At 38.5% G+C, this 13,672-nt stretch overlaps 1 protein-coding gene across 1 annotated transcript in view; it reads right to left on the reverse strand.

The window, feature by feature from the left end:
• The window catches only part of LOC149832910 (protein PAF1 homolog), a 37,065-nt gene extending 26,281 nt beyond the window's left edge, over positions 1 to 10,784 (reverse strand). Inside the window, exons 1-2 of the mRNA XM_090014775.1 lie at positions 9,693 to 10,784; positions 5,260 to 5,328 (exon numbers count right to left, since the gene is read on the reverse strand). Coding sequence (XP_089870901.1) covers positions 5,260 to 5,328; positions 9,693 to 10,624 — 1,001 coding nt within the window. The 5' untranslated portion in view covers positions 10,625 to 10,784. The remainder of the gene's footprint in view (positions 1 to 5,259; positions 5,329 to 9,692) is intronic.
• Positions 10,785 to 13,672: the final 2,888 nt, after the last annotated feature.

Raw genomic sequence — 13,672 nt, forward strand, 5'->3', positions numbered from 1 at the left:
GATTACAACCATGGTAAACAATTTCTGTTTTTTACTATACTTCCTCTAGTTATAAAAGAACACTTGCCTTTCAAAGTGAAGGAGTGCTTAGATGCATCCACTTATCTGGAAAACAGGACTAGCATGGAAACTACACCCTGAATTCTGAAATAAAATGTGAATTTCCCTGCTTGTCCTGCTTTTCTGGTGAGGTGAGTGTATCCAAACATCCCAAAATGATCTTCTCTCACTCAATGATTTTAATGAATTATTTTGCCCTGTATCTTTATCCATAGAGGCAATTCTTCCTCCACATATCATGTTTCCTGATTTTGGCTCCATCTTTCTTAAAAGTTTTTTATTTGCAGATCTGCACCTTTTTCACCAATAATTTCAACCTACTCTCACTGTCACATTCTATCCAGTAGTGATTCTATTGTGATTCTGTGAAAGGTGTTTTGCCAAAAATGTGGTGTTGAAGATGGAGTTGCCAAAAACATCCTATTGTGATTCTGTGAAAGGTGTTGAAATGTGGTGTTGGGGCTGCTAATTCTATTCCCAATGGAGTGTTTTGGCAACACCACTGCTCCCAAACAGCAAAAAGCATGAGATCACACTGGAAAAACGACAACACGCCTCCACTTCAAGGCTCCCAAACGAAGCCTCACTGTTTGGATTCATAAGTTGGCCACAAATGTACTTCAGTTTCGCCATAATACCCAGACGGGTAGATTCGAATTCTCCATGATTCACACATGGGGATGCTACTTGGAGATGTTCAATTGTGTACTCAAATCATTGAATGTGCATATACTTTGAATTCCACTATTACTTTTGACAGTATATTATCATCATTTCTCCTATATTATCAATATGACAGCAGATACAACACAGGACAGACCATGAACAATCATAAGTAGTTACGTGAAACAAGTTTACTCTGTCCCTTGATCTCTGTATGTTGCTATAATTGCACTCACATGATAGAAATTGTATCATACTCCCAATTAGGTCAAGGAATATGACTGCTCCTTGTTGCTTATCTTCCAGTAGTGCATCTTCACCACGTGTTAGCAGGCGATCATGCATCGGTGTTTGGGATGTCAATGGGTCGGATGTAATCCGACATACCTGAATCTGAATCTGACTAGTCGGTAGCCAAATTCAAATACAACAACAACAACAACTACGCCTTCATCCCAAAACAATTGGGGTCGGCGATATGAACCAACAAAGAAAATCATTATGGGTCTTCCACATGAATCCTTCTCCTCCATTCATTTCTATCCAATGCCATGTCCTCGGTGAGGTTCAAAGCATTCATATCCTTACTTATCACCTCCATCCATGTCTTCCTAGGCCTACCCCGACCTCTTTTAACTAATATATTTTCCCATTTCTCCATACTTCTAACTGGAGCATCATTAGGCCTTCGTCGAATATGTCCAAACCACCGTAAATGATTCTCTCTCATCTTATTTTCAATGGGTGCAACGCCTACCTTCTTACGTATCTCCTCGTTCTGAATCTTATCTTTTATTGTATTTTCACACATCCATCTCAGCATACGCATCTCAGATACACTCATTTTTTGAATATGATGTTTCTTGGCAGCCCAACATTCCATACTATATAGTAAAGCGGGCCTAATAGTCGTCCTATAAAACTTTCCCTTCAACCGCAATGGCATTCTACGATCGCACAACACTCCAGTTGCACTCTTCCATTTCATCCACCCAACCTTTATCCTATGATTTACATCTCCATCAATTTCTCCATACTTTTGAATGATAGATCCCAAATATTTGAAAGAATCATCCACCGGTATTTTGTGCTCACCAAGCTTCACTACACTCCCATCACTACTTTGTTGCTTACTAAATCGACATTCCATGTATTTTGTCTTACTCTTACTCAACTTAAAACCTCTTGCTTCCAATGTTTGTCTCCATAATTCTAACTTAGCATTAACCCCAGCTCTAGACTCATCAATCAAAACAATATCAGCAAACAACATACACCACGGCACATTTTCTTGAATTGATCTCGTAAGCTCATCCATCACTATAGCAAATAGGAAAGGGCTTAAAGCAGATCCTTGATGTAACCCAACCGTTATAGAAAAATTGGTTGTCACCCCTCCACAAGTGCGGACATTGGTTACTACTCCTTCATACATATCTTTAATTATACTAATGTACTTGAGAGAAACACTTTTCTTCATCAATGTCCACCAGAGAACGTCCCTAGGTACTCTATCGTAAGCTTTCTCCAAATCAATAAAAACCATATGCAAATCTTTGTTCCTCTCTCTATTTCTCTCAATAAGTTATCTAAGAAGATGTATAGCTTCCATAGTTGATCTTCCAGGCATAAAACCAAATTGATTCTCCGATATCATGACAATCTTCCTCAACCTAGACTCAATCACCCTCTCCCAAAGTTTCATAGTATGACTCATGAGTTTTATACCACGATAGTTTGTGCAATCTTGTATATCACCCTTATTCTTATATAGAGGCACCAAAGTACTCTTCCTCCACTCATTAGGCATCTTATTTGTTCGTCAAATCAAGTTAAAAAGATTTGTCAACCATTCTAAACCTTTCTCTCACAAGCATTTTCAAGCCTCGATAGGTATACCATCTGGGCCAACTGCCCTTCTTGATTTCATTTTGTTCAAAGTCTCTGCAATTTCTTTCTTTTGAATCTTGCGCATGAAGTCACGATTCATCTCATGAAAAGGAATTGAAAAGTCTCCAGGATCCTGAGCATGACTTTCATTAAATAGCTTATCAAAATGATCTTTCCATCTCTCCTTAATCTCCTCATCTTTGACTAAAACCCTTTGTGTTTCATTTTTGATACATCTAACCATACCCAAATCCCTCGATTTCATATCTCTCATCTTTGCAAGCCTATAAATATCCTTCTCACCCTCTTCGGTATCCAACTTGTCATAAACTTCCTTATATACCTTATCCCTCGCGTTCCGAACTACTTTTTTAGCTTCCTTCTTTGCTATCATATACTTCTCCAAATTCTCATTATCACGATTTTTACTTAGATTTCTATAACATTCTCTTTTAACCTTAATAGCTAATTTGACATCCTCGTTCCACCACGATGTATCCTTACCTAGCGATGCACCGCCTTTAGACTCACCCAATACCTCCTTAGCCACCTTTCTCATGCCACCCGCTATCTTATTCCACATAGATTCTGAATCCTCCTCGAGACACCAATCAACTTCCCTTGTTGTAGCCCATTTGAAATCTAACTTGTTGTAGCCCATTTGAAAGAAGGATTTGATCTAAAAAGATCAAACCACTTCAATTCTTTTGGCTCAATCAAAATATGTTAAACAGAGATTAAAATGCAACAAATAGGAAGATGAAAACTCAGATTCTAATCTATTAATCATGCTATGACAAGAAATTTAAAGAAATAGAAGAGGAATACTCACATTGGCTGAAGGGGTCTGAAAGAAAGGGCTGGAAACTTCTCTCAAATTTTCGTAAACTCCAAGTAAGAAGGAGAGAGAGAGAGAGAGAGACTGTTGACCACCAATCGCTGATTGTTCCCCCTTTCTTCTTCCTCTTCTTATTCTTCTTTCTCCTTCTTTTCTTGTTTCTTTTCTGCTCATTTTCTTCCTTTTTTTCCTCCTTCGTTTCCTCCTTTTTTTCTTCCTTTATTTCCCCCTCCTTTTCTTCCCCTTTTTCTGGAGGGTCTTGGGTTGAGGCAGCAACCTTTCTTTAAAAATGTATTTTTTTTAATGATTTTAATAGGTTTAAAAACCTAAGTTAAATAAAATATAAATAAAAAGGAGGATTTTGAAAATAACAGATTTCAATTGGATCCAAGATCCAATTTGATTTTTGAATCCAAATTAAGTTAAAACCCAGATCCAGATTGAATTTTGAGAAATTTTGCAAAAGTATTGAATTTGGGGCTTGAAATTCAAGAATTGTTTTTTAATTGAAGATAAAAATTGGATTTTGAAACTGGATCTGGATCCGTTTTGGTATTTTGAAATTGGATTATGAATTGGATCCATGGTATTTTCAAAAGATTTTTGCAAAATGATGGACTTAAATTTCAAATTTAAGAATTAATATTTAAAATTAGGATAAAAATTGAATTTTGAAAAGGATCTAGATCTGAGGTTTTGAATAAAAATCAGATTTGGATCTGGATCTCGATTACAGATCAAAATGAGGGAAATTAGTTCAAATTGGGTTTGAACCATGGGAATGAATTTATAAAAAAATGAAAAATTCAGGCCTATTATGGAGTTCGGATTTAGATATTAGATCAAACCTGGAAACAGATCTTAGATATTAGATCAAAACTTAAGAAATGAAGTTGGATCTCGGATATCAGATGAACTCGAGATCACGAATTGATTCAAATATACTTTTGAATGAATCAGGAATTCAAAAGGGGTTGGCATATGTAAAAGGGGGGATCCGAAATGGATTTGAAAAATTTGGGGTGTTTACAGGCTGGGATAGTTTAAAAAGTAACCCTCAATGTTTAAACAATAACAGGAAGCTCGAGATGCTTATCACAATTCACAAGCATACCCAACACAGTTCAATTCCTAGGTGATCACCGTAAAGATTTCACATTTCTTGGATGCTCCGAGATACGCCAAAATGTTAACTAAATATAGACTATTTTTTTCATGTTTTTTGTTGTTTGTTAATGATTATTCCTAACTTCAGTTTTGAATCATTGTGATATCATTTTCAAACATGAACTTTTCTGTGGGAAATTAGAATGAAACAGTTTTGTGGTTACTAGTTACTTATTCTGGGTTAAGGCTCTAATGTAGGGATTCGCTTACAGTACAAGATCAAACAACTCAGAGGCCACAAAGCCTAACTTCTGATTGTTCAAGAACACCAAACAGAAGAATCTGCCAATTTATAGCAGTCTCCACACAAGTCATGATGAACATGAGCAATCACAATAAGTTAAGATCTTCTCATGTACATATGTAACCATGAATAGTTTAACAGAGCGTGCATCAATCCATGTTCATCCAGTAGCTTGTGCATGTATTTAACAAATAGAACATCTATACAGTCAACGAACCAGATAGAAAGCACTTTTATCGATGTTATTAAAGAATATATCCTCTAAAGATATAGCACAGCAAAAACAAATTTAAGTACTAACAGTTTAAATATTTAAAATTCAATAGGGAATCAATAGATGAAGTATGCTCAGGTGGTGGAAAGTGACTGAATAATATATTGGATCGAATAAACATACCGATCTTTGTTTGTGCTCATGGTTAATAGCTTTGGTTGTGCAGTTGCATCTGGAAGATCGTTCCTGAATCTTCATGCAGCAAAAAGCATAGAAAAATATACCAAAGAAAATTAGATGACCAAAATAACCAATAGGAATCAGTATAACAAAGAAAAATTTTGAATGATGGCAAATTGGCAATAAGAATGAAAACAAGATTAGAGTTTTTCTTGAAATATGAAACTAGCAAACTAACATCAACTACATAAAAAGATACAAGCAAGCCATGGATTTTTCCTCCCTTTTAGAGCCAATATGGAAAATAGCACAGGGTGGGATTTCTACCCAAGATCCCTGCGGTTAAGATAACAAGATTTGTCCAAACTTTCTATCAAGGCTCAACTGCTCTAGAATTATATCTCTAAAGAGTCCTAGTAAACAAATGCCGAAAAAAGAGATATACTGTTTTCGCTTCTTCCCTTCTCATAGCAATTGGCCTCATGTGGGGAAAGTATTAGATGATGCTGATAATTCTTTTCCCAAAGTAAAACGAAAACAACTCATTAAAAAGAACGTAAACTTCTGGCGTACCAACATAAACCTAAAAATATTTAAAATAAAACACTCACACACAGATATATTATATTATATTGTATTATATATAGGGAAATGGAAACCTACAAAATGGGCACGGTGCTAAATAAAACATGCTAATGGATATCCGGTGTTTTTTTTTAAATTCTGACCCCAAAGATGTGTTCAGCATGATTGATTTACTAGAAATCAACACTTAGATCATGCATTTTGGATGAAAAAAATGGTATATGGTGACTCAAAAATTTATGAAAATTGTATGTTGTTGATTTTTGAGACCTTATAAAAACCAATCCATGCATCAAAATCAAATGCTCCAAGAAGTGATTCCTATAAAAACAAGCATATAGACCACATCTGTACTGTCAGAATTTCGAATAAACACCGAAAATCGATTAGCATGTTTGATTTAGCATCGTGCCCATTTTATAGGTTTCCATTTCCATATATATATCGTAGTCACAAATATCGGTATCGGCTATATCTCGGCGAGGCTATTTCTCGCGATATTATCGGTTTGGTGATAAATCTCGAGAAAATCTCAAGACTTAAAAAATAACCAAAATAAGTAAGAAAAAATCATGTTTAACAAAAAAGTACATAAATAATAAAAGAAATAAGTAAAATATGTAAAAGAAAGAAGAAAAACATATTTAAAATGTAAAAAATAAATAAAAAGTAAAACTAATTGATAATATTGTGATATATATAAATTTCTGATATTTTGAAAATATTGTGATATTTTACCTTAATATTGTTTTTCCATCATATCGCGATATTTTCAAAATATTGCCGATATATGTGACTGATATATATAAATGGAAATATGTAAACCAGAGTGTGAACTAGGCACTTATGACACTTGTTTTGCAAATCCAACCATGTAGATGTGTTCGGCACGGTCCATTTTCTAGGAACAGACTGTTGGATCATGCACTTTTGATGAAAAAATATTAGTTTTAGACGCATGAATAGTTATGAAAATTCTAAGTCGTTGATGTTCAAAACTTAAAAGATCTTGCTTTTATCTCAATCAGATAATCCAAGAGCCAGTCCCTATAAAACCAAGCATGTAGATCATGTCCGTTTGGTGAAATTTAAGAAAAAAAAACAAAAGAACCAATGAAAATCTCGGTTTGCACTCCGGTGCATATATATATATATATATATATATATATATATATATATGGAAAATAAAAGGTGTTTCTGTAGCATGATACTTTACAGTAGTACACACTCTTGTTTGCATAGATCCAACCGTCAAATGGTAGATTTAACCGTACAGATGTGTTTAGAATGGTTTATTTACTATGTTAGAAGGTTTTATCATGTCTAATACATTATAAGATCCTACTTTTCAGACAATGAAAATCAACAGCTCACAATTCATGAAAATAAGGGTGGTCTAGAAATGGTATAAAACATCATAGTTCAGTCAACTTTAACACTGGAAATAGTAAATAGAACATGTTAAGCATGATCCAAATGTTAGATTTTGCATTTGGAGCATAGATCTATGTAAATCAAGTGTGTACCACCATAAGTTATGGTGTATGGTACCACCATAGAAGCACCCGTGTGTGTGTATATATATATATATATATATATAGAGAGAGAGAGAGAGAGAGAGCATCATAAATGGATTTCTTTACCCTCCTAAAGCAGCAGAAAGAGAATTTTTACTAAACGAAGTGAGGTACAAGAGAAGAGGCATATGTTGTCACATTCATGAACTACTGTGATCCATGTCAAAAAAATTAAAATATATCTCTTAAGTCTTAACCAAATAAAACTATTCCAATTTTAAATGCCTAGGTATGAAGCATTTTTGTCAACTTGGACTCCGAGATGTCTCAAGTCAAGTCAAAAGTATGAATCTACCATGGAACAGGCTGAACTGAATTTTTTAGGAATATTGCACACTTACTCAGCAGACCTGCTCCAAATCAGTTAACTCGCAACCAATTCATGCAAGATAAACTAAGTCAGCATGTATTGATTATTCAACCCTGATGACCAAAGACTATGCACTCAGTTTAGAGTCTTTACACTGACTAGGCCAAATTTTGTATAAATTCCAGCCACTCCACTGCACGTTGGAGGACTCAAGTTAGTGACCAAGTCTTCGAGGACTACTAGCCACCCGAAGTCCATGCTGCTGACTGTGTTGCCCTATTCCACAAAGTGTCAAGTCCAGACATGACTCTCATGTCACTCTTGACAAATAATGTGAGATCACTGAATACAACAATTGAACTTGGCTACTTATAAGTAATTCCACTGCCATACCAGTGAGAGTTCTAAAAAAGTAGTTGGATGGCTTTTTCTCTTAATTTATCAATCAGTTTTAGACCACTCAAATACAGAATAAGTCAGATTTTTGTCAGCCCCTACCCTTTCCAATTCACAGTCTTTTTTTAATATTTACCATATAATTAATATAGAAGGAGCCAACTACCTGAGCACTATTTTTGCCTTGTAGTTCTTCTGATAATAGTAAGATACATTAACGCCAACTGCATTTGTAATATGTTAGGCGATTGTTCATCTACAGCATCCCTGTTCCTTTAGGTGACTCACTCGTCCTAAACGGTAAAGAGCAAGACATCCTTCCTAGTCAACAGCAAACACATCATGCACGGTTCATACAATATTACAATCATTAAGGTTATTTCATTTCAACAAATCATGAGTTTGGCACATTCTTACACTACTACTATGCTTCTGTTGCATCATTCATTTTGACACAAAAAGCTTCTTCAGTGCATAAACCATACCAGGATGGACTGCAAAAGTGTTCAATATCACCATCTTGTTGGAGCTATCCCTTCCTCATGTCCCTAGATAGACAACTAGATCACTTCAGCAATTTTCAGAAAGCTTTAGGACTTCTGTTATTCCTGTAAACTCTCAGTACTTTGCCTTATTGACTGTATTGCAGCAGAAGTATATTATTCAAATTGCTAATCAACAAATGTGCTCTTCCTCCTCCATGAGTAACACTAAAACAAGATCCACGAAGACAAGCTTCATGTCCTGTATATAGATATTGGTGACTAGAGCTATCATTTGATTGGGAGATATTATCCTTTTCACTTCTATTGCATTGCATCGATGACCTAAATGAAACCAATACACATTCCTTTGTGTCTATGTGTATGAGAAAGCTAAGAAAACACTTAGTGTCTTGCATCTTGTTTGACTGAATATGTGCCTAACATGGGTATAGGGGTTAAAAAGAAATGAACTGTTCAAGCAAAATTGACTATTAACAACTCATCTGAATCTAGTCCCCCAAACTACTTTTCAGCCACTTATCAAATAAATTTCCAATGTCTAACCAATGTGTATAACAATTCAACAGCTAGAAAAAATACAGTAACAAACCGGCAAGTAACTTGAAGGTGCACTCATATGCCCGTTTGAACAGGTAAGAAAGTGAAAAAAGCGCACCAAAATAACAAGCACTTTGGTTTCATATTAAGGAAGCCAGCTGCTACTGTAGCCCATAATCTTCTAGTTACTCAACATAGCATATCAGTGTGGACTACAACTCATGCAATATGTCAAATCCATTCTTTGCAAAACTCATCCTAACTCAGACAACATAAATTTTGATAAATTGGTGTGATCTAATCATCCTTAGCCATGTTTTAATAAGTTGGTGTCAGTTCAATCATCACCATACATGTTTTGATTAGTTGGGTATCGAATCTTGACTAGAAACTAGCAAGAAACGGTTATGTGCAGCATCTCAAACCAACAGAAGTGCTAAATATACTATAATACACTTAATGGGAGGATGTCATTATTCCTTTGGGACTTCAATGAAGAGAAACATCGGTTCAAGACATACTCACTTCAATTTGCACAAGAACGTGGTGGGCTTCTTCAATCTGTTATCCACCCTGTCCGCCGCATGAAACGGAGCCTTCCTCTCCACGCCCCGTGATCCGGTAACAGAGCCGTGCATCTTGGCACCTGAAGACAACAAGTTAGTCTTGTGCAGCACCGTCGCCTGCGACTCCTTCATCAATCGCCGCTGCTTCTCCTCCATCCTCTGCCGCTCGTACTCCTTCCGCTTCCGAATCCGCCTCTCCTCCTCCGTCTCCACCCTGGCCGCAGGCTGCACGCCTCGTCCAGGCTTCTGCACGGTCACAGGACGCTCCTTCTGCTTAGGCGGAGGGGGCTGGACTGGCTTGGGAGCAGCAGTGAGAGGTGGGTTCGGGGGAGGTGGGGGCAGGGCCGGAGGAGATGATGGAGGTGGTGGGGGAGGGGAAGAAGGAGGAGGGTATTGGGGATACTGCGAAGAGGGATAGTACTGCGGCGCCGGGGGCGCAGGAGGAGGAGGAGGAAGATGCTGAGAATTGTTGGATGGAGGAGGAGGGGGAAGTGGAGGCAAAGAAGGAGGCGGAGGGGGAGGGGGAGGGACGAGTTGGGGGTTATTGGATGGTTGGAGAGGGGGTTGCAGGGGAGGTGGGGGGAGATGGGGATATGGGTATTGCTGGGGGAAGTGGGAAGATCCGTAGTTGTGATGGATTTGGTTGAAATTGTGGGAAGGGGCTGGTGGAGGAGGAGGAGGTGCACCAGGGTGGTGGTAGGAAGAAGGGTGGTATGGTTGGTGGTGGTGGGGAGGAGGATATTGGTTTGGTGGGAGGGAAGGAGGAGGGTTGTGGTTGGGTCTGAAGGAAGAGGGTGGTGGTGGTGGCTGCTGTGGTTGGGGTGGGAAGGCAGAGGGAGGAGGGGGTGCGGGTGGCCTTCCGGGGCCTCCACTGTGATACATGGAAGCCATTCTTCCTACAGGAAGACTATTGCAGCTCGTGGGGAAGACGATCGATCGATTCTTAGAGAAGATAATTGCCGTAGGGATCTCTTCTCAAACGCGCCTCCTCCTTCCTCTTCTCTCTCTCTCTCTCCTGAGCGATCGATATTGGTGGGATGTCGATCCCAACAGGACGGGTCAGCCCCAGGAGGGTGCCCTTTCTTGTGAAGGAGCTGAGTCAGGATGGGTTTCTACAGCCTGGTCCGATTAAAACTCTTCAAAGCCGCGGTTGATTGTTCGAAGTTCGACCTCGGGTTCGGGTTGGGTTTGGAGACCTTAGGACTGCAAGTACATGTGTATATCTGGTCTGATTTTCTCGTTTGGCGATTTAGGGTATGTTTGATGCACTGTCTCAGCATGATTTAGAACAAAAATTGGGCTGGAGACAGTGTTTTCGACAAATATTGGATTTGGCAGACGCGCGAAACGTGCCTGTCGTGTCCTTATTTCTATGTAATTTTTGTTTCACCCTCTCGTTACAGTGAGAATAAGGATGGACGAAACTATATTAAAAAGAAAAAATCAAAGGGAGATTTGTCCTCCCCCCCTCTTTCTTTATGATAAACTTTCATAATTAGATGTAATATAATCTTGATTAAATTATTTATATATTAAAAAATATCAATTCTTATTTTTTCTTGAATTACTTAAATTTTAAACATTTTTTAATTTTTGGATCTAATCTAGATTTTAGATTTTAAATGTTTTTTTTTATGCTATGGTATTTTGATCCAATTGGAGATCTATATTCAAGGCAAAAAATCCATAATTTTAAAAATACGTTCGTAATTGAATCCATATCTGATACCAATTATAACATTGTGATATTGAAAAAATTATTGCGTATTTGTTTTACGTACATTTTTTATGTTATGGTATTTGAATTCAATTCAAGATTCATATTCGGATCAAAAATACATAATTTTAGACATATGTTCATAATTAGATTCATATCTAGGGCAAAAATCCATAATAAACATGTAAAATGGTAGGTGAATCGGGTCATACAATTCAAAATGAAGCAATCTGGCCCATTATCCATGTTTGTCCAAGTTATTCGCACATCATCGTCAAACAATAGACATTTCAGACGCAACATCCGAGTATGGTTCAAACAATCATTGAACTTGGTACAATTGTTATGGAACGAACAGAACTAGTGCTCTGTCTGTTTTTTTTTTTCAATCCTTGACAAGCCATCAAACAAGCCCTTAGGGTGAGGTGTTTGTTGGTCTTTGTTCTTAGCATAGGCGCCATGCTAAAATCAATGAGCTTGAACGAGGTGCCATCACATGGCACACTTTGAGTGTGCCTCTCCACCTGGCTGCTCTCCATCTGCACCTGATCCTGGCTCAAAATCATTACTTCAAACTGACAGACATTAGGCATTTTTTTCAGTCCTATCCAAACTAAAGAGCTTTTTTTTTTTTACCAAGAAAGCTAGGGTTAGGCTGAGGTAGACCCTACCTGTTTTTTGAAACCTGAAAAAGATATCTACACAGTGGCAACGCAATCAGGGTTCATATTGTGCCATTGTTTATCATGGTCTGCATACCCCAAAATCTGAAGGAACCGAGCCAGCCCATTTGATTCTGTTGGGACAACACAAATTTCCATCTTGGAAAAGTTCAGTAAACAATCAATTAGCCTTTTCAAGTGGACATTGTGAGTAGGGATGGCAGTGGGGCGGGGCGGGGCGGGGGACAAGGTTTCCACCCCTGCCCCGCCTCAAAAATTTATCCTCCACCCCCGCCCCGCCTCCGCGGCGGGGATGGATTTTATCCTCCACCCCCGCCTCCATCCCCGTTTCATACCCTTCATCCCCGGTCCAAACGGGGATGAGGCGGGGTGGGGCGTGGATATTGCGGGGAAAAGTGGTCAGGGCGGGGTTGGGGCGGGGATTAGGCGGGGATCGTGGTGGGGACGGGGAAAAGTGCACGTCCACCCCCGCCCCGCCTCCACGGCGGGGATGGATTTTATCCTCCACCCCCGCCTCCATCCCCGTTTCATACCCTTCATCCCCGGTCCAAACGGGGCGAGGCGGGGCCCCGCTTTCCCCCGGTCCACTGCCATCCCTAATTGTGAGGAATGTCCACTTCCAATGAAAGGTCCAAGATGAGGATATCTGGCACTCTTAGAGGATGTAAAAATTGAACCAGTGACTTAGACATAAGCAGTTCAAGGTATTCGATCAACGGCTTTGGGGAGTCCCATGGATCCAGCCCAAAGGAAGTTTTTTGGTCATTCTCCATATGCCATTTGATGCCTTCCTGAATACTATGAAGGCTGTGAATTAAGCTTTTTCAGTCGTGAGAGCCTCTTGCAACGAGTTCAGGAAACTAAATAGAGTTCCTTTGAAGGTATTTACAATTAAATAATCTGACCCAAGGATTGGAGTCAACCTACAAAACCAACCAAACCTGCTTTGCTAAACAAACATTATTATGTTATGTCCGATATTTGATTGATTGCACTCTTCACAACATAAACTGATTCATTAATTTCCTCCATTTGATAAATCATTGTGCTCAGAACGAGGCAAGGACAAATTTAACGAGGACTAACCTGTCTGTCATGGAGACGACCCGACTGCTCCAATTCTCCAATCTACTATGAAATTTGGCCACCAAAGCTCTCTGCATAATTGATCGATATAACACATGCGGGATTTACCTAGACTCACAGAAAACCTTGATTTATCTTCAAATTCTCAAATAATGTTCATGAAATTACAGATGGACTGTTTTTTGTCTTGCAAAAACAAGAGCATCATCGACGAAGAGGGAGCAATTCCAGCAAAAGCCTTTATCCTTGAAAATAATAAATCAGAATGAGGTGAAGAAGCTACCTGGAAAGCCATCTGGGTCAAGGGTGCTTTCACCATTCAGATAAAAAACAACCTTAAAAAATTCATCATCAGATATAGGGCATAGTAAGCTTGCATTCTCCTCTGTGATGAGTAGGGTTCTAAAGAACCATAAAAAAGGAATGAAGAACTGACAAATCTAGAGAAAAGAG

Source organism: Nuphar pumila, chromosome 7 (assembly GCF_984573655.1).
Source record: "Nuphar pumila chromosome 7, dmNupPumi1.hap1.1, whole genome shotgun sequence".
Lineage (NCBI taxonomy): Eukaryota > Viridiplantae > Streptophyta > Magnoliopsida > Nymphaeales > Nymphaeaceae > Nuphar > Nuphar pumila.